The following is a 21,838-nucleotide window of genomic DNA, read 5'->3' on the forward strand; positions in this document are numbered from 1 at the left end:
AGCACCTAATTAGTCTAATTATTAGTAATTAATGAAAAAAAATTCCATTTTTATTTACGGATTTGTAATCAGTGATACATGCTTGTCACTTTTGGTCATAAGGGTCAGGGCCGAAAAATGGCTCCTTCACCGATTTTCAAAACATCTGGACATTAACATCTGGCATTAATTAGCAATTGAAGTACCCGAAATAATAATGATACACCACGTTTTTTTTAAAACAATTTTTTGGGGGCTGGAGACAAAATCATCTCATAACAGCTGTCATTGAAAAAGGCTTACAACAGGGGGGTGTCATTAGCTGTCATCTGATGACATTGATTGATCATGATTTACAGAAAACCTAACTTTTTTCATGATAAAGATGAGGGATTTCTTTCTTGTCGAGTCCTACGTTTTAGTGTCCGGGGAGCATTTTTTGATATGACGCCCAACATCGTCAGACGAACCCATCGGTATCTACAGTGAAAAAACTACAAAAAATGGCTTTTTTGCAACATTAAGCGAAAAAAATTGAACATTTCATTTGCTTTTAGTGGACTTATTAGCTGTTCAAACACCATGACAGTAATAAAAACTGTGCACCATAACCATCTCAAGCATCCCTTGTACTTAAAATTTAAAAAAGTGTTGAAATAAGCGATGTTTTTGGAATGTTTTTCAAAAATTCTGAGGAAATCAAATCGAAATTTTCTTTTTAGGTAGTCTACTGAAGTGTAATATTACATCTAAAAGGTTGAAACACAAATGTTCCCTCTCCCTTTATGTCATTAGAGCATATTAGCTATCAAAATGAAGAAAAAAGATTAAAATATTTCATTGAAATGTCATTAAAAATTCATAAAAGTTTACTTTAACTAAACCTAAAATTTAACAAACCAAAACGTTGCAATTGATATGCTTTGTCGCATCACATATAGCTAATAACTAAAAAGAACTACCCATGCTTTTAGACGTCTTTTTGTATATTGCACTAAATATTCGAAAATCTCAAAAGTTTTATCATGTCAGTATTGTTCAGTTGGAAACGTAAAGCGCTACTTTTAGTTCAACGCAACTTGATATGTTCATAGTAGTTGACTTAAGCTGGGACAAAACGCGCGCTCATATTATCCAATCAAATTCGAAAATTTTGAAAGTTTGAATTGCGCGGTTAATATAAGAGACTCGTGTGGAATAGAAAGAAATTCGCCATTTGAAGTTGAATTACATGTTTACGAAAGTTCTCATTATCTCTGCTAACTTTTGAATTTTGAATTTTCCAACTATGGTTTTCAATTGCAAATATTGTTCGGCAACTTTTGCTAACAGGGGAAATCAATCTCGCCATCAGCATCGCTACCACACCGACGTAGTAGGTTTACCAGTTGTATTTGTACATTCACTTGTAGAAAACTTTCTGAACTGGAACAACACATGAGGACTTGTCATCAAAAATTTACAAACTGTTGTCGGTCCTGCTATATGGGTTTTAACGACACCAGACTATTTGCTCAGCATATGAGTTCTTTGCATTCTTTACCTGTCTTTGGCGATCAATTTCAATCAACTCAAGCGCCGGCTGAAACTGCCTTTAATGGTACCCTTCAGAGCTACCATCTGCCGCCATCAACAACCCACAATAGAACAAAAATGCTCCAGCATAAACCACAAGTCGATTCGCTTATAGAACAAAAAATCACAAGGATCGCAAAAAGTTCAATTTAATGCTCATCTTCAACTCCGAAAACCAAGTCAAAACGAAGATCAGGAAGATTAGCTAGAAATTTATGCAATTTCGCTCATGACACCCGTTTACAGTCAGGGACTTAGCAGTGAGACCTTCTGGACTATGGTCGAGACGATGATGATAGTGCTAACGACATTTGCCTCTAATGGTAGTGGTTGGGTGCGTGAGAACGTTATCAAAGTAATTGTGAACTTTGCCCGCTACAGACCTATAAAGGCTCTTCTTTAATTGCATTGCCTTCAAAATTACAAAATTGCCGCGGTTTACTTAATATTCGTAACCATGAGGACGTAAAATCGCTTCCCTTACTGTTATATTGCTGCATATCATATGCACAACAATATTAGCTTAGATCGACCAGGAAGGAACTACAACACAGACAAAACTTCAACCGAAACTTACAAGCAAGCCAACCTTCATCAACCAACTGGACACTTCGATATGCCCATGGGACTAGAAGACATCGATCAGTTCGAATATCTCAATGAAGTTCGAATCAACGTTTTTGGTTATGATGGTAGAGACTTATTTCCACTCAGATTGTCAAAGTTTGTCTCAAACTTTACAATGGATCTATTGCTTTTATACAAGCTGACTGTTACCATTATTTATTGATTACCAACTTGGTTAAAGTATTCTGTCAACTCCGAAATACCAAATTCCGCTTTGCGTTTCATATTTGCCGGAATTGTTTCTGGTTGTGTGAAGAAGGCCTTGCAAAGCTTACCGAACATATGGAGACCTGCTGAGAAAATGCGCCGGCTGTTGTTCGATTACCAGCTCCAGGAAAAACTTATATAAATTCAAAAACTTGGCCGCTACCTGGTTTGTTCCATTAGTCATTTACTTTGACTTCGAATCCTTCTTGTGTCCAGTAGCAGGATGCACGCCCCATGGGAACAACGCATACACCAGAGTTATTGAAAAACACGAGCTCTGTGGGTTTTCACTTGCGGTAATTGATCACAACTCAACAAAACCCATCTTCTTCCGTGTGCACAGCTCTGAAGATTGCATTACTAAATTTGTAAACATGTTACACACACTAGCCAAGGATATATACAAGCGCAAACGAGCTTTTCCTTTCTTCAGAGGTGACCGTAGCCAGCACCCGAAAAGTGCAGCTAGCGAATGTTGGATATGTAACAAAGCCTTTGACGATAATGATGAACAGTCGTCAATTGATCTGGATCACTGCCACTACAGCGGACAATTTCTTGGCTGGCCTCATGAAAAATGCAACCGAGCACGAAGGAACGTCAACTTTACCCCTGTGGTGGGACATGATATACAAAATTATGATCTTCATCACATGTGCAATCTTGTGAGCCAACGACCACTGTAAGTGTAATTCCATCTAATGATGAAAAATACATTTCCATGAACTTTGGAGTGCTCGTGGAGACCATAACCCTAGATGATGGAAAAGTGATCAAAAAGTATGAAAATCTGAGGTTTATTGATTCATTCAAAATGATGAATTCGTCTCTCGAAAAGTTGGTTGAGATTTTATCAGGAGATCATTTTGGAACACTTGCTTCTGTCTTTCCTAACCTATCCTCAACAGAGTTGAATCTCTTCCAGCAAAAAGGATATTACCCCTATTCATATGTTAGCGGTCGAGAAAAGTTCAGCGAAAAATCCCTACCGCCACTTAATGAATGGCGTAACACTTTGGAAGGAAACGCAGTAACAATAACTCAAGAAACTCGAACCACGCCAAGACGATGTGGAACACTCTGAATTGTGAAACTCTACAAGACTACCACGACGCATACCTAAAAACCGATTGCGCTCTTCTCGCATGCGTTTGAGTTCCACAGAAAGCTCAGCTTCTCCACATACAAACTCGATTGCATGCACTTTTACACACTGCCAAATATGGCTAAGGGAGCATCCTTCAGAATATGCAATGCAGAAGTCGAATTGCTTACAGAACGCGAGCACCTCGTTATGATAGAAGGCGCAGTACGTGGGGGAGTATGTTCAGTCGACGAGATGAGAAAGTTTACAGCAAATAATAAATTTTTACCAGATTATGACTCTTCACAACCCTCGACATTTGGCTTCTGCGTGGACGCAAATAACCTATACGGGGCGTCATGCAGAATGAAAAACTCCCTAGTCAGATTTTACGCTAAATTCTGATATTACACTGGCTGAGATACTAAACTGTCCTGATAACCCTGTCGGTTACTTCGTGGAAGTCGACTTGCATTATCCAGCAAGTCTACACGATTACCATCAGGACTTCCTCCTCGCACCATCAAAAAATATTGTTGAGGATGACTGGCTCAGCGACTACAAGTAAATTTGCGAGAGAGTCATAACTTACCCCCCTCAAAAATTCCGAAACTGTTGCAGACTTTTTTCGACAAAGAACATTATGTGCTGCATTACAAGCTGTTGAAACTGTATGTTAACTTGGGATTAGTGGTTAGGAAAATGCATCGTGTGCTACAGTTTACTCAAAACAATTGGTTAACACCCTATATAACCCTGAACAGTGAGAAGAGACAAGCGGCTTCAAATAAATTTGAGGAGAGTTTCTATAAACTAATGAACAACGCCGTTTATGGGAAAAACTGCGAATTGAAACGTCGACGGATGAAAATCGAGCTTACGAGAGACACAAGACGAACCCTAACCATAGTAAGCAGGTTTGAGTTTAATAAATTCAGCTCTCTCCTCCCGCCCAAGAAAGATCTATTGGGATACACCAACTATAGTAGGGGCCACAATACTTGATCTGGCGAAATACTACATGTATCAGTTTCAATATGGAACAGTGCGATCTTCATTTGACTGTCGATTACTCTATAGTGATACTGATAGCTTGCTATACCGGATCAATTGTGAAGATCTCTACCGTGAACTGGAGCAGAGCAATGTTCTTGATCAGTTTGACTTCTCAAATTACCCAGAAGATCACAAACTGTACAGCGAAGAAAATAAACGCGTCGTCTTCAAATTCAAAGACGAATTTGCTGGGGATTATATTAAAGAGTTTATATGCCTGAAGCCAAAGTTGTACATTATTACTTCCGCTGTTGAGTATATTTTACGTTTGATGATTCAAGAAAAAACTAACAAAGTAACAACTAACCTTGTATGATTGTCATGATTTGACTGCTTTTTTCTTTTCATAGGTAACCGAAAAATGTCCGCCAAAGGAATAACCAGAGCAGCCTAAAGTTTGCTTCGACATGCAGACTACAATAATACACTTGTGACTGGTAGTACACTGCGCGCTGAAAATACAAGGATTGTTTCTAAAAAGCATGTTCTACAAACGGCTTCAACAAATAAAATATGTCTCTCTGCCTTTGATAATAAACGCCACATTTTGAACGGGGGAATTAAAACACTACCATTTGGCCACTAAAAATTGATCACTGCCGAGTCAAAGATTTTTCTTGGGATAGCGATGAAGTAGAGTGGGACTACGAAAATGGGGAAAATTATGCTCACCTTCTCCTAGATTCGAGTCCAAACTGGGACCACAATAATAGTTTTGTGCCGGATACAACAACAAGTGAAAGCCCGGAAGAATGGGAAACACCCTACCCGGGATTTGCAATGACAAGTATTATTAACGAGGACGATATTGAGAGCGATTATATCGTAGATTTTGATGCTACCAAAAGCTCCAGCTCTTCCTCCCCTAGCTCATTCATTGATTATGAAGCTAATGAGTGCAGTGAAAGTAGTAGCGATTATGAAGAAGAACCAGCATTTAAAATTGCGCGCAGACAATAAACTTGTACCTAACTGCCTAAACTGCGGCTTTTGAATTCCTAACCGTGTATATTTTGTGTTTATGTGTTTATTTTGCTAAAATAGGTTTCAATAAATTGTTCACTTGCAGCTCTTATCGGAACGAAATTGAATTTAGACCAAAGTTGGCTGTTTGACCCAAAACAAGTTTGCCGCCTTGGAAATAGTCTTACATAATCACATCTGGTAAAGAATGAAAGTTAATCCCTTTCCGTCTAGGATAACCCCCTATTCCTATTATCCCATGTTTAAGTATCGTAGGATAACCCCCCCTCTCTTGAGAAAGTATTTACTTACTACTGAACTGTTTTAAATAGTGCAAGTAATCTTTTGTAATATGCTGATCTCTGAGCAATTTTTTATTAATATTATTATTAAGTTTCCATCTACTTGCCTTCGAATGATTTAATCTCAAACTATTCCGTTTCTATTGATGAAAAGGCAAACTCTGCAAGCAAGCGAGAGAACATTTACTTACCATTGGTTTTATTTCAGCAACAGACATCAATTCTAAATGCTCGCAATTGAAATCACTCAGAAAAAAATCAAAAAGTCAAGCGTGAGAAAGTCACCCAAGACGAAATCCAAAAAATGTTCTAGAAAAACATAGCCGGCAGATTGCCGCAGAATAGCCGCGATAGACGCTTAGGGCCTTCCATGAATTGAAGCAACTAAAGAAATAAAATAGACAGATTGGACCAGCAGTCCTTTAATAGACCACTAGAATTTTTGGCTAGATTCGGACAGTAATTTTCATAATACACATACGCTCTATAAGGAAAAAGCCAAAATGGAGCTTTTTCAGTATTAATATTTGAAATCAAAAACTTAAGACTCTAAACTCAAGAATTAGGGTATATAAGTTTGGCACTACTTAGATGTACACTATTGACTTTTAACTAGTAAATGATCATAAAAATTACAGTTCATTAAGCGGGTTCAAAAGACAATTTTTCGAGTGGGGGAAAGTCAAGCAATTGACGTAAAAGCAGAAAAAATGACGTCACGCACACAAATTATAACTGCAGAGTAGTAGAAGTCACTGAAGTCATTGAAAAAGTCAATTCCAAGAATTCAGGTGGGAAGAATCATCGATGGAGACGACGAATTAAAAACATAGCCGGTAGAGTTCCTGAAAGGACTCGAAGAGTCGTGTTCGTGAATGAATTATCTCAACTGGTTCTTAGCAAAGGGAATACTAAAACAAAACAAATAGAGTCAAGAAATGAAGATAGCCCATAAACTCAAATTACATTACTCTTATACAAAAAACAAACTCAATTTTTGTACGCAATTAGAAACCTCAAAATACGCGAGCAGCAAAAGTCAAGCCATGTTAGGGTACCAAAAATTTATTTTGGAAAAAAAATGAATACTGTAAGAAATGGCCAGAAATTTTTACAAAATAAATCAATACAGTAAATTCTGTCAATCAAAACACTATTATACAATATAAAAGCAGTAATCAATTGGTAACTGAATACACTTTATCGCTTTAACAAAAAACATTCGTTATCGCTTTAAACCAAAATGAACGCAATAAATCTTAACAATGATCAAAAAATTAATCATGAAAACACAAAAGAGACAGAACAGTATTCAAATGCAAAAAATCGCATTTTACCAAAATCAAGCCCTAAGAAGATCCGCAGAAAAAGTGTCATTCAAAATTTGCAACATTGAAGCTAGCAAAACCTTAATGCCATATTATGTTGAATAAAATGAATTGCAAACAAAAAAAACATTGATAAATTCAAAGGAAAAAGACAAAAATTATTAGTTCAAATCGATAGTTTTCAATTTAGAGAAGGCAGGGGGAAAAACTAGAGGTCTTAGGAGAATGTTAGTAACATGCCAGATTGAGGGGAATACATATATTGTGAAGATGAAAAACTACGCAATTTCTGAATAATCAAAAAACTAAATTGGAAACTCTAATTAGAAATCAACATAAAAATTGAGCTTAAATATATGGATATACATGGAGTTTCTGTTATTCAGCAATCGAGGGTTAGGAGCATTACGCAGCCATCTTCCTGAGAAGTGAAAATAGCTCAATTGCGAAACAGTAAAACTATTTTTTTAAAAAATCTTCAATATGGTAATAATTTGCGCTTAATTTCGAAGAGTTATCACCTAATTAGAACCCAAAAACACCAACGGTGCTTGAAAAACTTTTTATAGTAAAAAAACTCAAAGTACAAAAATATTTTAAAAATTTTGAGAAAAACCGCCAAAATCGGATGAGTATGTGAACAATTTTATAACATAGCTGGCAGATTGCCAGTAAATAGCCGCAATAGCTTCCTAGATCTGCAGTCTCAAAAAAAAAACAGTAAAACAGACAGACCAAAAATATTCGTCTTTTCATTGAAGGCTGATATGTTATATTATGATTAAAAATCTGTAAAAGTTTTTTCTGCCTCTATCAGCTGCTCTCTAATAACCTTCATTTAGGGTGACACACACCGATTTGACCTCATCTCTTTAAATTAAAGTAAACAAAAGTCAATTTCCAAGTGAGGAAGTCAATTTTGTGAGGTAAGTCAAGTGTAACCATAAATTTAATCACGCAAATGAACAAAAAAACTCGCTCCACTAAGAGCAAAAAATGACATCACGCAGGCACTTTAGTTGAAATTGCATGAAAGAATGAATAAAAAGCAAATTTGAAGTGGTTGTGACGTCATATGGTCGTAACAAAAATTGCGACGGCGAAAAAACCAAGAGAAGGCCAATAATAGTCCCAGCTATCGCTGTGTGGCTATTAAAACAAAAACACCACGTCAACAACACGCATCCAATTCATGAATTTTTTTAAAAAAACGTTGAAATAATTAGTAATTAGTTATAAAGAAAATCCGCTCAAAGAGCCAAAAAAGAAATTAATGAAAACAGCCAAAAATTGAGAAATATGGGCCAATTTTGCACTTGAACGCATTATGAAGCTCACAGAAACATTGTGATATCGAATTCAAATGGTTACATAATCATTCAGCATCGATCAAAATTTTCTACAAAAAACCAAGTTACAAAAAAAAATTGGGCCAAATGGACGAAAACACGGCTAAAAACTGTCATCTATATGCACCAAACTCTCAAAAACTCTTTTCAATTTTCAAAGTCAAAAAGTCATTCACTGAGCGCAGCGCATGAACAAAAAATTTTTCTCGCTCAGAAAAAGATAGTTCACACGCAATTTTACTTACATCGTGGTTCTTTTTTACGACTCGAAGAGGAGTATTGGTTTTAAGGTTTTTTTTACCGGAAGTACTATTTGTTCAGAAGGCGTTTTGACTTAATAGTCAAAGTAAGTAAAATTGCGTGTGAACTAAAGTCAAAACGCCTTCTGAACCAATAGTACTTCCGGTGAAAAAAACCTTAAAACCAATACTCCTCTTCGAGTCGTAAAAAATAACCACGATGTCCCCAATAATAGCCGCTATCGCTTCGCGGCTATTAAAAACGATCAAGCAAAAATTTTGCATAAAAAGCCAAACACGTTTACAATAATTGCTTCAAACTTCGTTCGATAGCAATCACAAATATCACCAACCCTATAAAGCTTCCAGGGTGGATGCCAGTTTGGTTTTGGAAGTGTGGGTGCCTTTTTGATGAGAGCTGATTTTGTTTGTTGCTCGTGAGGTGCTGCAGGGTTCAAAAGGGCCAGCTGGTTAGACGCACTGCGTACAAGAGCACCGTCGTTCAAATTCGAACCATCGTCTGCGTTTTGATCTGCTGGAACCAGCTTTGAGCCTAAAACAAGAACGCAAAATTAACACAAAATAACCAAAAATAATGGAAAATTGCTCAGATTGTCAATGACCTCTATGGTTGGGAAAGCTCTAAACGAGTTAGAGCTCGATATAAGCAATTGATTTATTTTCTTTAATATACACAATGTAACTAAACTTTCGATTAAGTTGTTTCCAGAAAACTGATTTAAGTCTGCTCACGACACTTATGTGCAGCTAATAGGAATAGAGCAACTTCAATCACTCATTATTCTACACGTAATAGTCATCGAGCGCGCTGTGTTACCGGTAGAATGTTGTGCAGGGGTGACGTTTGGGGCTAGGTAGCTGGGTCGGAGAGGGTAGTAGGTGAGATGGCGAGAGTATTTGGGGTAGGGCGAGAAGAGGGGGGTGTAGTTTGGATATGGAGAAGTGACTGCTATGACGACGAGAAAACTGCTCAAAATGACCTTTCGACCTTGAGCATTACCAGCAGTTCCTACTATTACCATGTATTAGTAAAAAAGCTACTGTTAAAGTCATGTTCAAAAACAGAAATCAACATTCTTAAAATGGAAGTCTGTGTCCAAAAACAAAACTCAAAAAGTTCAATTCATGAAAAAACTTGCTTCCGCTGAAAAAAAGACCTCTAGAAAGCCAAAAGTCGCTAAAAGACCACAGTGCTAGCATAATTGCTGCAGGCTTCGTTTGGGAGCAATTAGTAAAAGGCCAGATGTCAAAATAAGAATTTTTCACGCTTTTGAAGTAAAATTAACATTTAAAATGCTACTGATATCTTATGCAATGACTTTTGAACCAATGATCCCGAGCACTATAACTAGTTTACATATGAGAGAATCTCGCTAAACTGCTATTTTTTGTGCCCAATCTCCATGTAATAGCCGGCATTCAAAAAGATTCTGAAATGTTATATTTTGATTAACAATCTGTTTAACTTATTACTTCTTCTATTAGCTGCTCTCAAATAAACTGCAATTACAACAACACAGACTCAGTTGACCTTGTCTCTAAAGTAAAGGAAAGTCAATGTCAGAGCGAGGAAGACATTTTTGAGAGTGAGGTTAAGTCACAAGTGCACAAAAAATTTATCACGCGAATGAACCAAAAACTTTCTCCAATAAGAGTGAAAAATGATCGTCACGCAGTAATAGAATTCTTGACGACGGAATAAAACATAAGCTGACTAAAGTCGGAAGAATTGCTCTCGAACGACAGGTGGGTAGGAAAAAAATTACACCGCCGGGATTCGAACCATTGACCTCCCGACGCATAACCACCTGCACTGACCACTCGGCTATCAGCACCTAATTGTTGCTATGCTGCAACCGATTTTATATTAGCAACAAGCTTTACTTCGAAGCAATAGAGATCACTCAAAACTGAAGAACGAAAGCGTGAAAAAGTCACTTGAGAAGTCAAAGAATGTTCTTGAAGAAAAGCACAAAATGGTCAAGCAAAAAATTTGCATAAAAAAGACGATCACGTTTACAATAATTGCTATGAACTCCGTTCAAGAGCAATTAAAAACCAAGAGCAAGCCAATAATAGCCCCAGCTATCGCTTTGCAGCTATTAACATAACAGACTAAAGTCGGACAAATTGCTCTTCAACGACAGGCGAGGTTTGATTCTATTGTAACCTTCATTCATAAAGGCAGGGGTCTGATTGCAGCCAGCTTCATTCAGGGACAATATCCTCCCAAGAGGATTCAAATGATGTTTCCAGAACCGGTTACAGACTATTAAAAAAGCTCACTTGGAAAAATGAATTTTAATTTTTATTTCAAAAGAAAGACTAGGCCACCTTACGAAAACTAAACTTGCGAAGTCAGGCAGAACAAGAGCAATTCAAAAACAGTCAAGCGAAAAATTTACATCAAAGCAAAAATACATTCAAGCAAACAAAAATTGCTTTGTACTTCAGTCGAGAGCAATTTCAGGCAAACCGTTATACAAAGGATATAAAATTAGTTTAAAAAAGCGAACCATTGATTGCGCAGGATAAAATGGATGGAGTCAAAACGGTCCTCTGAAATACTGATTTATCCCAACTTACCGTTTTTCGCATACTTCTCAGTTCTAATTTTGAAAAACCAGCTGTACACAAATAAACGGGCCGCTCAAAGTTTGTAGGCAGTAAAATTAATATCTTGGGATATTCTAGCCGTAAAACAGCTTTTGGATCTGTATGTTTTGATTACAACAAGCCACAAGCATCTGTTATTCATTTTATGCGTAGAAAATGTGAATTACAACATCCTCATATATACATACGTAAAATGAAGAGAAACATAAAATACTTACGCTAAAGTTTTTGTCCAGTGCAAAGAAACAATATAGTTTAATACAGAACAATAAAAAAATAGTGGGGGTCACAATCAAAATTTGAGCGTAAGCTTAAGAGGGATAAAAAAACATTAGAAACCGTTCAGACGTCCCTCGTAAATGGCAGAATTTTCCGTTCTTTCGTTTTTTTCGCAACGACCGACATCATCTGAGGCAGAGGAAGTAGCTTCTAAGAGAAGCAAAACTGATCTTTTGTTCGAATACCGGCAGCGTACGTCAGCGTACGGTTCACTGCGCTTTTCTCTGATCTTAGCGGCGACCTGTTTAAGAGCTCTTGTAGCCGTAGGTCCCGCACCGCCAGTGCAGGCAAAAATTAGCGGGTTAAATGTGCTATGCTCTACGCTAATCACGCGTTGTTCGTATTTCGCATTTTCTATAGACTCATGATAATTGTGAGCATCTGGTAAGCTTTTAGGACACAATTTTATACGCGGGTTGAAGATCTTAACATCAAAGAATGCTCGGACAAAGGAGTTCTTCCATAGACCTGTGACTTTGATGTCAAGTCTTGAATCGTCATCAACAGTGGTTGCATTACTCGAGGTCTCGCCTTTGAAATGTGCATTTGTTTGCAATTTCCGCTTGGTAATTTGTGTACCAACTGTTGAACCTTAAGCTGAACAAAGCAGGTCAACAGGGTAAGAAAAACGCTTATTTGGTTTGACATCGTCCAAAAAATGAAAAAATTAGGTTCCGAATTTAGGTATGAAGAAAATTTCACGATTGTTTTAGTCGGGAAAAAGTTTAGTCGGGAAAAAGCGATAATAAATTCTATAGCTATGTAGAAAGGATAAAGAAAAGTCAATGTTTTTTACATTGGAAACTTTTTAAATCAAAATTGGAAACTTTTAAAATTAGTATTAGATTGCGAACAGTTCAGAAAACTTGAAAAGAGTTGTGATAATATCGTAATGGAAAATGAAAAAAAAAACTAAACACAGAACTTTTGGATTTGAGGAAAAAAGGGAAGATACCGGTTAAGGTATACGAAGCTTTAGGGTCCGCTGGAGCACAACCGGCAAGGTTGTATGGATTAGCTAAAGTACACAAAAAGAAAACCCTCTGAGACCTGTTCTCTCTATCCCGGGAAGTTGTTACAATAAACTTAACAAGTTTCTAACACCCTTATTCCAAAATATTGAAGGAGTAAACAAAGAAGCTAACACCAATGACGCACTGCAGCAAATAAAACTTGAAAAAGATGAACAAATCCTATCATTAGATGTGAAAACTTTATACACCGACGTTCCCGTAAAGGAAGCCATTAACTTTGCCCTGCGATCACTTTATGCTAGGGACGATAAACCAGACATACCTAGAACGACAATGAAACGTCTGCTCGATTTAGCCGTCACAAACGTCCATTTCAAATGCAATGAAAGTTGGTACTGTCAGAAAGACGGGTTGGCAATGGGTGCGTCCTTGGCAGTGATTTTGGCTAACCTTTGGATGAAATCGTGGGAGCCACAATTGAAATACAGACAACTAAATGTAAAACCAACACACAATTTAGCACTTGTCGCAATTGCAAACAACTTGTGATAGCACGTTCCAGGTGTGTTGAGTGTGAAATTTGCAATAGATGTTTCCACGCAAAATGTCAGCAAATCAGTAACACCGAATATGATAGCATTTATCCAGTTCTGGATGTGCTCATTCTGCCGTGCATAAGACTGACATTAACCATTCGTCTGAAACCAAAGTTTTTCTAAGATATGTTGACGATATTGTGAGAACAAATAGAGGTGACACAAAAGAGCTGTTAGATGCGGTCAATACCCTCCATCCAAATCCTCAATTTACATTAGAAACAATGGATGACAAATAGAGTTTCCCATTTCTGGACATGTCAATTAACGTAAAACCTGAGGGGACAATTTTTTGCACATGGTATCAAAAACTATCAGATACTGGAACAATTCTGAACTATCGTAGCTGTGCACCCCTTCAACATAAGAAAAGCACAAAACAGGGAACAATACACCGCCTGTTCCGAGCCACCAGCAATTTGGAAGCGTTCCATGAAGCATGGACAAAAAATGAAGAAATTTGAGAACGTAATCAATATCCTAGGCATTGGGTAGGGAATATTGTCAAGAATACAATTAACCAGCTGCGAATGAAAGAACAAAGCAAAGAATAATACGCGGGTGTAGCCGTAAAACAGCAAACTACTGAGAAACAACAATTTGCATTACAGTACAGAGGCAACATCTAATGAATTTGTTAAGAAGCTGAGAAAAATTCATCCTGTACAGACAATTTTCACCACTCGGAAACTTAAGAGCTGTTTACCTAGTCTTAAGTCTAGCTTTGATAAAGACCTCAAATCCCCACGTGGTTCATGAACTCACTTGTAAGGGATGCAAATCCATCTATGGAGGGCAGACATGCCGACATATTACCACAAGGGTTGCATAGCATGCCAAGGCGGCGCACCGATGTGAATACATGCAATTGAGTGCAACAGTGATTAAAAACAGCTTTCCACGAGAAGATATTAGATCAGTGCGGCAACCAATCTAAGTTAAAGACACTAGAGGCGCTCTATATAAGAACACTGAAACCAGCCATCAACACGCGCGACGAATACCGAACACGAGAATTGACACTGAAAGCTTAGTTTGGAGATAAAATTCCAACTTGAAAGAAAGACACGCTATGAAACGAAAGTTTCAACTTTACAATTGAACAAAACTAAAGTAAGCTTAAGGTAATTTATGTAGGTTTTTTAATAAAAAACATGTCGATATGCATCTCCTACATCAAATCGAAAATGTGTATTTACTCAGATGTAAAATTTTGTAGATACGATTGTAGATATGTAAAAATTCGTTTAAAATTTTCTTGAAATTTAGTGATTTGCAATTTATTTTCTGGCTTTTCAATTTAGCATTTTGTATTGTTTATAACCTGACGATGAACTCAGAGTTCGAAAACGTTCGTACGAAAGTTCTAAATAGACAATCCTTTTTAAAACCTTCATTAAAATTACATTGGAAACTTTTAAACCAAAAATGCTCATTCAAATCTATCATCTGTGAAAAATAGCGCCTTTTGAAAAAATAATTTTAAAAGGCGCTATCGGGCCTTTTGAAAATATTTTTATAGCGCCCTTGAAATATTTTTTAATCCCCATAAAAAATCCCCGTTTAAGGGGATTATCGTTCAAATATTGGACGATAAGTTTTCAGAAAATTTTAGTTTTTGATTTTATCTTCTATACTAATCCGCGATTTTTCGCTCTATGGGCGTAAATTTGAAAGGAATTTTGAATGAGAAAAAAATCGATCCACCGACCGTCGTATTTGTTAAAAGTCAATTTTAATTTTGAATAAAGTTTTTCAACATAAAAAACCGACGCCACCTAAATCGTCGAACACAAGGGATCTGCATCAGAATCAGTTCCACCACTCCACCTTTACTTACTTGCAGGTCTGCCAGATTTTGGATCCAGAGCACCCATGACAGGGTGAATAACAGCATCAGGGGCGTGTTGCTTTCTGGCAGATTTTGGATCATCAACGGGCATGTGCAAAATGGGTCCATACTGATCTCGCGCTTTAATGGACATTTTGGACTTGTACCTGAAACGGATGAACAAAAGTCAGGCAAGATCCTTGATTGATTTTTTGGATCTTTTCCGTTTGTGCCCCCCCAGTACGTTATGCTCCCCCCAGTTACAGAGCACGTGTCATTACATAGTAAATCATTATGTAAAAATATTGCACGTGCATCTGGGGGTTGCAAATAATATGCACCCACTAAGCTGGGGGGCACAAACGGAAAAGATCCGATTTTTCTTAGACTGAGAGGTATTTTTTCTAATCTCATTGTATTAATAGCTAGTCTTACAGTGTACTGTCGGGCTCTGGCATAAATCCTTGTTCGCTGACAAACATGTCATATGTTCTCTTCAGTGAACGAAATACTAATGTGTGAACTGTATGTTTCTGTACCGGTTCGTTCACACCTGAAGCCATGATTGACTGAAATCAAAGAGGATAAATAAGTATTACAATAGCCACATACAATAAAAAGGTCAATTAAGAGAAAGCCCCTCCCCGAAAAGGGTAGTCGCTCAACTCGGGGGCAGCAAGTCAACTCCAATGTGTATTTATAAATTCTGACAATAGACAAAAATTGAAGCATCAGATGCAAAAGATAAAGAAAATAAAACATCAGAATTAATAACAAAATAGACAGGGTAAATACCAATTAAAGTATAATGTGTAGTGGTTTTGAATCAAGATAAGAAAAAATATAAAGCATTTAGCACAACAGCCTCCTTTCCTCTACAACGGTTCCTATCGACGCTTCTACTGCAGTGCACCGGCGCAGGGAGCGCGCGCCACGTAGGCAGAGTATGGAGCTACGCAAAAGAGCGAAACTTAATATTGTCCTTATGTACGTGATCACATCCGAATATGAATCTTCTTTCTTATCGCTGATCCTCGAAGCCATCTCTGTATGGCTTTTGATGCTGACGGGACCAGCTCCTCCTATACACGAGAAGATTAACGGACAGAAGGCGGCTTTCTCGACTTCGATTATCCTTTGTTCGCATTTCAGCTTCTTGACGGACTCGTGATATTTGCAGGAATCCGGTATGCTTCTTGGGCAACTCTTCTCATACGGATTAAACAATTTCACATTAAAGGACGTTGTGCATAAATGTGAATCGAAGAAACCAATAGCTTTGATATCTAGTCAAGCGTCGTCATCAATAGTGGTAGTTCTATTTGCGAAGGTTTCCTCTTGCAAAGACTGAAGACAGGGCTCTACGTCGACATCATTGCAGACCTCATTGAGCAGGTTGGCAAAAGAGTCACGTATGTCATTGTGTCTTATGAGCGTATAGCCACCTTTTGGACAATGAAGAGCATGCGCTACATTAAAGTTTTCTCCACATGCGCATCTTGATGGCAATTTTACGGTATCCTATCCATTTCTCAGGGCAATTCCATCTCTAAACTCTCCCTTGGTTACTTCAAAATGATATCTTTTTAATGGAAGTGCATTTAACCAGCATGATGCTCCTTCACGATTGTTTTAGTCGGGAAAAAGCGATAATAAATTCTAAAGCTATGTAGAAAGGATAAAGAAAAGTCTATGTTTTTTTATATTGGAAACTTTTTAAATCAAGATTGGAAACTTTTAAAATTAGTTTTAGATTGCGAACAGTTCAGAAAACTTGAAAAGAGTTGTGATAATATCGTAATAGAAAATAAAAAAAAACTAAACGAAGAACTTTTGGATTTGAGGAAAAAAGGGAAGATACCGGTTAAGGTATACGAAGCTTTAGGGTCCACTGGAGCACAACCGGCAAGGTTGTATGGATTAGCTAAAGTACACAAAAAGAAAACCCTCTGAGACCTGTTCTCTCTATCCCGGGAAGTTGTTACAATAAACTTAACAAGTTTCTAACACCCTTATTCCAAAATATTGAAGGAGTAAACAAAGAAGCTAACACCAATGACGCACTGCAGCAAATAAAACTTGAAAAAGATGAACAAATCCTATCATTAGATGTGAAAACTTTATACACCGACGTTCCCGTAAAGGAAGCCATTAACTTTGCCCTGCGATCACTTTATGCTAGGGACGATAAACCAGACATACCTAGAACGACAATGAAACGTCTGCTCGATTTAGCCGTCACAAACGTCCATTTCAAATGCAGTGAAAGTTGGTACTGTCAGAAAGACGGGTTGGCAATGGGTGCGTCCTTGGCAGTGATTTTGGCTAACCTTTGGATGAAATCGTGGGAGCCACAATTGAAATACAGACATCTAAATGTAAAACCAACACACAATTTAGCACTTGTCGCAATTGCAAACACCTTGTGATAGCACGTTCCAGGTGTGTTGAGTGTGAAATTTGCAATAGATGTTTCCACGCAAAATGTCAGCAAATCAGTAACACCGAATATGATAGCATGTATCCAGTTCTGGATGTGCTCATTCTGCCGTGCATAAGACTGACATTAACCATTCGTCTGAAATCAAAGTATTTCTAAGATATGTTGACGATATTGTGAGAACAAATAGAGGTGACACAAAAGAGCTGTTAGATGCGGTCAATACCCTCCATCCAAAACCTCAATTTACATTAGAAACAATGGATGACAAAAAGAGTTTCCCATTTCTGGACATGTCAATTAACGTAAAACCTGAGGGGACAATTTTTTGCACATGGTATCAAAAACTATCAGATACTGGAACAATTCTGAACTATCGTAGCTGTGCACCCCTTCAACATAAGAAAAGCACAAAACAGGGAACAATACAACGCCTGTTCCGAGCCACCAGCAATTTGGAAGCGTTCCATGAAGCATGGACAAAAAAGAAGAAATTTGAGAACGTAATCAATATCCTAGGCATTGGGTAGGGAATATTGTCAAGAATACAATTAACCAGCTGCGAATGAAAGAACAAAGCAAAGAATAATACGCGGATTTAGCCGTAAAACAGCAAACTACTGAGAAAAAACAATTTGCATTACAGTACAGAGGCAACATCTCTAATGAATTTGTTAAGAAGCTGAGAAAAGTTCATCCTGTACAGACAATTTTCACCACTCGGAAACTTAAGAGCTGTTTACCTAGTCTTAAGTATAGCTTTGATAAAGACCTCAAATCCCCACGTGGTTCATGAACTCACTTGTAAGGGATGCAGATCCATCTATGTAGGGCAGACATGCCGACATTACCACAAGGGTTGCATAGCATGCCAAGGCGGCTCACCGATGTGAATACATGCAATTGGGTGCAACAGTGATAAAAACAGCTTTCCACGAGAAGATATTAGACCGGTGCGGCAACCAATCTAAGTTAATGACACTAGAGGCGCTCTATATAAGAACACTGAAACCAGCCATCAACACGCGCGACGAATACCGAACACGAGAATTGACACTGAAAGCTTAGTTTGGAGATAAAATTCCAACTTGAAAGAAAGACACGCTATGAAACGAAAAGTTCAACTTTACAATTGAACAAAACTAAAGTAAGCTTAAGGTAATTTATGTAGGTTTTTTTAATAAAAAACATGTCGATATGCATCTCCTACATCAAATCGAAAATGTGTATTTACTCAGATGTAAAATTTTGTAGATACGATTGTAGATATGTAAAAATTCGTTTAAAATTTTCTTGAAATTTAGTGATTTGCAATTTATTTTCTGGCTTTTCAATTTAGCATTTTGTATTGTTTATAACCTGACGATGAACTCAGAGTTCGAAAACGTTCGTACGAAAGTTCTAAATTGACAATCCTTTTTAAAACCTTCATTAAAATTACATTGGAAACTTTTAAACCAAAATTGCTCATTCAAATCTATCATCTGTGAAAAATAGCGCCTTTTGAAAAAAAATTTTCAAAAGGCGCTATCGGTTCTTTTGAAAATATTTTTATAGCGCCCTTGAAATTTTTTTTAATCCCCATAAATAATCCTCGTTTAAGGGGATTATAGTTCAAATATTAGACGATAAGTTTTCAAAAAGTTTTAGTTTTTGATTTTATCTTCTATACTAATCCGCGATTTTTCGCTCTATGGGCGTAAATTTGAAAGGAATTTTGAATGAGAAAAAAATCGATCCACCGACCGTCGTATTTGTTAAAAATCAATTTTAATTTTGAATAAAGTTTTTCAACAAAAAAAACCGACGCCACCTAAATCGTCGAACACAAGGGATCTGCATCAGAATCAGTTCCACCACTCCACCTTAACTTACTTGCAGGTCTGCCAGATTTTGGATCCAGAGCAACCATGACAGACCAAAAATGCTCATTCAAATCTATCATCTGTGAAAAATAGCGCCTTTTGAAAAAATATTTTTAAAAGGCGCTATCGGGCCTTTTGAAAATATTTTTATAGCGCCCTTGAAATATTTTTTTAATCCCCATAAATAATCCTCGTTTAAGGGGATTATCGTTCAAATATTAGACGATAAGTTTTCAGAAAATTTTAGTTTTTGATTTTATCTTCTATACTAATCCGCGATTTTTCGCTCTATGGGCGTAAATTTGAAAGGAATTTTGAATGAGAAAAAAATCGATCCACCGACCGTCGTATTTGTTGAAAATCAATTTTAATTTGGAATAAAGTTTTTCAACAAAAAAAACCGACGCCACCTAAATCGTCGAACACAAGGGATCTCCATCAGAATCAGTTCCACCACTCCACCTTAACTTACTTGCAGGTCTGCCAGATTTTGGATCCAGAGCACCCATGACAGGGTGAATAACAGCATCAGGGGCGTGTTGCTTTCTGGCAGATTTTGGATCTTCAACGGGCATGTGCAAAATGGGTCCATACTGATCTCGCGCTTTAATGGACATTTTGGACTTGTACCTGAAACGGATGAACAAAAGTCAGGCAAGATCCTTGATTGATTTTTCTTAGACTGAGAGGTATTTTTTCTAATCTCATTGTATTAATAGCTAGTCTTACAGTGTACTGTCGGGCTCTGGCATAAATCCTTGTTCGCTGACAAACATGTCATATGTTCTCTTCAGTGAACGAAACACTAATGTGTGAACTGTATGTTTCTGTACAGTTTCGTTCACACCTGAAGCCATGATTGACTGAAATCAGCGAGGATAAATAAGTATTACAATAGCCACACACATTAAAAAGGTCAATTAAGAGAAAGCCCCTCCCCGAAAAGGGTAGTCGCTCAACTCGGGGGCAGCAAGTCAACTCCAATGTGTTTTTATAAATTCTGACAATAGACAAAAATTGAAGCATCAGATGCAAAAGATAAAGAAAATAAAACATCAGAATTAATAACAAAATAGACAGGGTAAATAGCAATTAAATATGATGGGTAGTGGTTTTGAATCAAGATAAAAAATAAAGCATTTAGCACAACAGCCTCGTTTCCTCTACAACGGTTCCTATCGACGCTTCTACTGCAGGGCACCGGCGCAGGGAGCGCGCGCCACGTAGGCAGAGTATGGAGCTACGCAAAAGAGCGAAACTTAATTTTGTCCTTATGTACGTGATCACATCCGAATATGAATCTTCTTTCTTATCGCTGATCCTCGAAGCCATCTCTGTATGGCTTTTGATGCTGACGGGACCAGCTCCTCCTATACACGAGAAGATTAACGGACAGAAGGCGGCTTTCTCGACTTCGATTATCCTTTGTAGGAATCCGGTATGCTTCTTGGGCAACTCTTCTCATACGGATTAAACAATTTCACATTAAAGGACGTTGTGCATAAACGTGAATCGAAGAAACCAATAGCTTTGACATCTAGTCAAGCGTCGTCATCAATAGTGGTAGTTCTATTTGCGGAGGTTTCCTCTTGCAAAGACTGAAGACAGGGCTCTACGTCGACATCATTGCAGACCTCATTGAGCAGGTTGTCAAAAGAGTCACGTATGTCATTGTGTCTTATGAGCGTATAGCCACCTTTTGGACAATGAAGAGCATGCGCTACATTAAAGTTTTCTCCACATGCGCATCTTGATGGCAATTTTACGGTATCCTATCCATTTCTCAGGGCAATTCCATCTCTAAACACTCCCTTGGTTAATTCAAAATGATATCTTTTTAATGGAAGTGCATTTAACCAGCATGATGCTCCTTTTTCCATAGCCAAATCTAGAGAATATGCCTCTTTATCATTGATGAGACCTTTGATTGCCAACTTTTTCACCGGAGCGTGTTCCTGTTTTTCTTTACTGATTCTCTGAAGAATTTTTTCCTGATGAATCTCTGCATTTATAGCGCTATGATTCTGTAACGGCTCACAAATCCGAATAGATCTTTCATATTCCTTTCCCTGTCTTCAGGAAGAAGAATGCTTAGGCCACCCTCTTTGACCGGAAGAGAGAAAACCTTGCGATGTCCGTCGTTGTAAGAGGGATGATTCAACATTGAAGGTATAAGAAATTTATCAATTATTTTTTCTGCTTCCCTCATCAGACTGTCCGAGTTTGAAGTAGTTCTAGTAATAAAAGTCAATTTGTGTTGCAATCCGTTAGTAAAGGATTTGTAAACATTCTGAGGCGAGCTTCTCAAGCATATTAGAGAAGTTCACTGAATTTTCTTTCAGAAAAACGTTGCAGCTTTTATAAGAACCACTAACTGAACCCAGAGCTCGAAGACCTTCAAAAAACACCAACATCTAATGCCGCCGGAGTGCATGGATATCTTGATCGATGGCACTTTTTGTGAACTTTTCTGCAGGCACATCTGTAAGTTGGAGATCTCGCTTAAC

General features: G+C 37.6%; 2 protein-coding genes across 2 annotated transcripts in view; both read right to left on the reverse strand.

Annotated features, from left to right (window-relative positions):
- LOC142352305 (pleiotropic regulator 1-like) overlaps nt 1-15,631 on the reverse strand; it is a 52,443-nt gene extending 36,812 nt beyond the window's left edge. The window contains exons 1-3 of the mRNA XM_075404837.1: nt 15,462-15,631; nt 15,036-15,193; nt 9,063-9,262 (exon numbers count right to left, since the gene is read on the reverse strand). Of these exons, the coding sequence (XP_075260952.1) occupies nt 9,063-9,262; nt 15,036-15,193; nt 15,462-15,589 (486 nt within the window). The 5' untranslated portion in view covers nt 15,590-15,631. The remainder of the gene's footprint in view (nt 1-9,062; nt 9,263-15,035; nt 15,194-15,461) is intronic.
- Nucleotides 15,632-16,316: 685 nt separating this feature from the next.
- LOC142352089 (pleiotropic regulator 1-like) lies at nt 16,317-20,188 on the reverse strand. The gene is made up of 3 exons (XM_075404456.1): nt 20,061-20,188; nt 19,804-19,961; nt 16,317-16,471 (listed from the first exon to the last, which is right to left on the reverse strand). The coding sequence occupies exons 1-3, from the start codon at nt 20,186-20,188 to the stop codon at nt 16,317-16,319; spliced, it is 441 nt and encodes a 146-aa protein (XP_075260571.1).
- Between the last annotated feature and the right edge of the window lie 1,650 nt (nt 20,189-21,838).

The sequence above is a fragment of the Convolutriloba macropyga genome, chromosome 13 (assembly GCF_964194025.1).
Source record: "Convolutriloba macropyga chromosome 13, txConMacr16.3, whole genome shotgun sequence".
Classification (NCBI taxonomy): Eukaryota; Metazoa; Xenacoelomorpha; order Acoela; family Convolutidae; genus Convolutriloba; species Convolutriloba macropyga.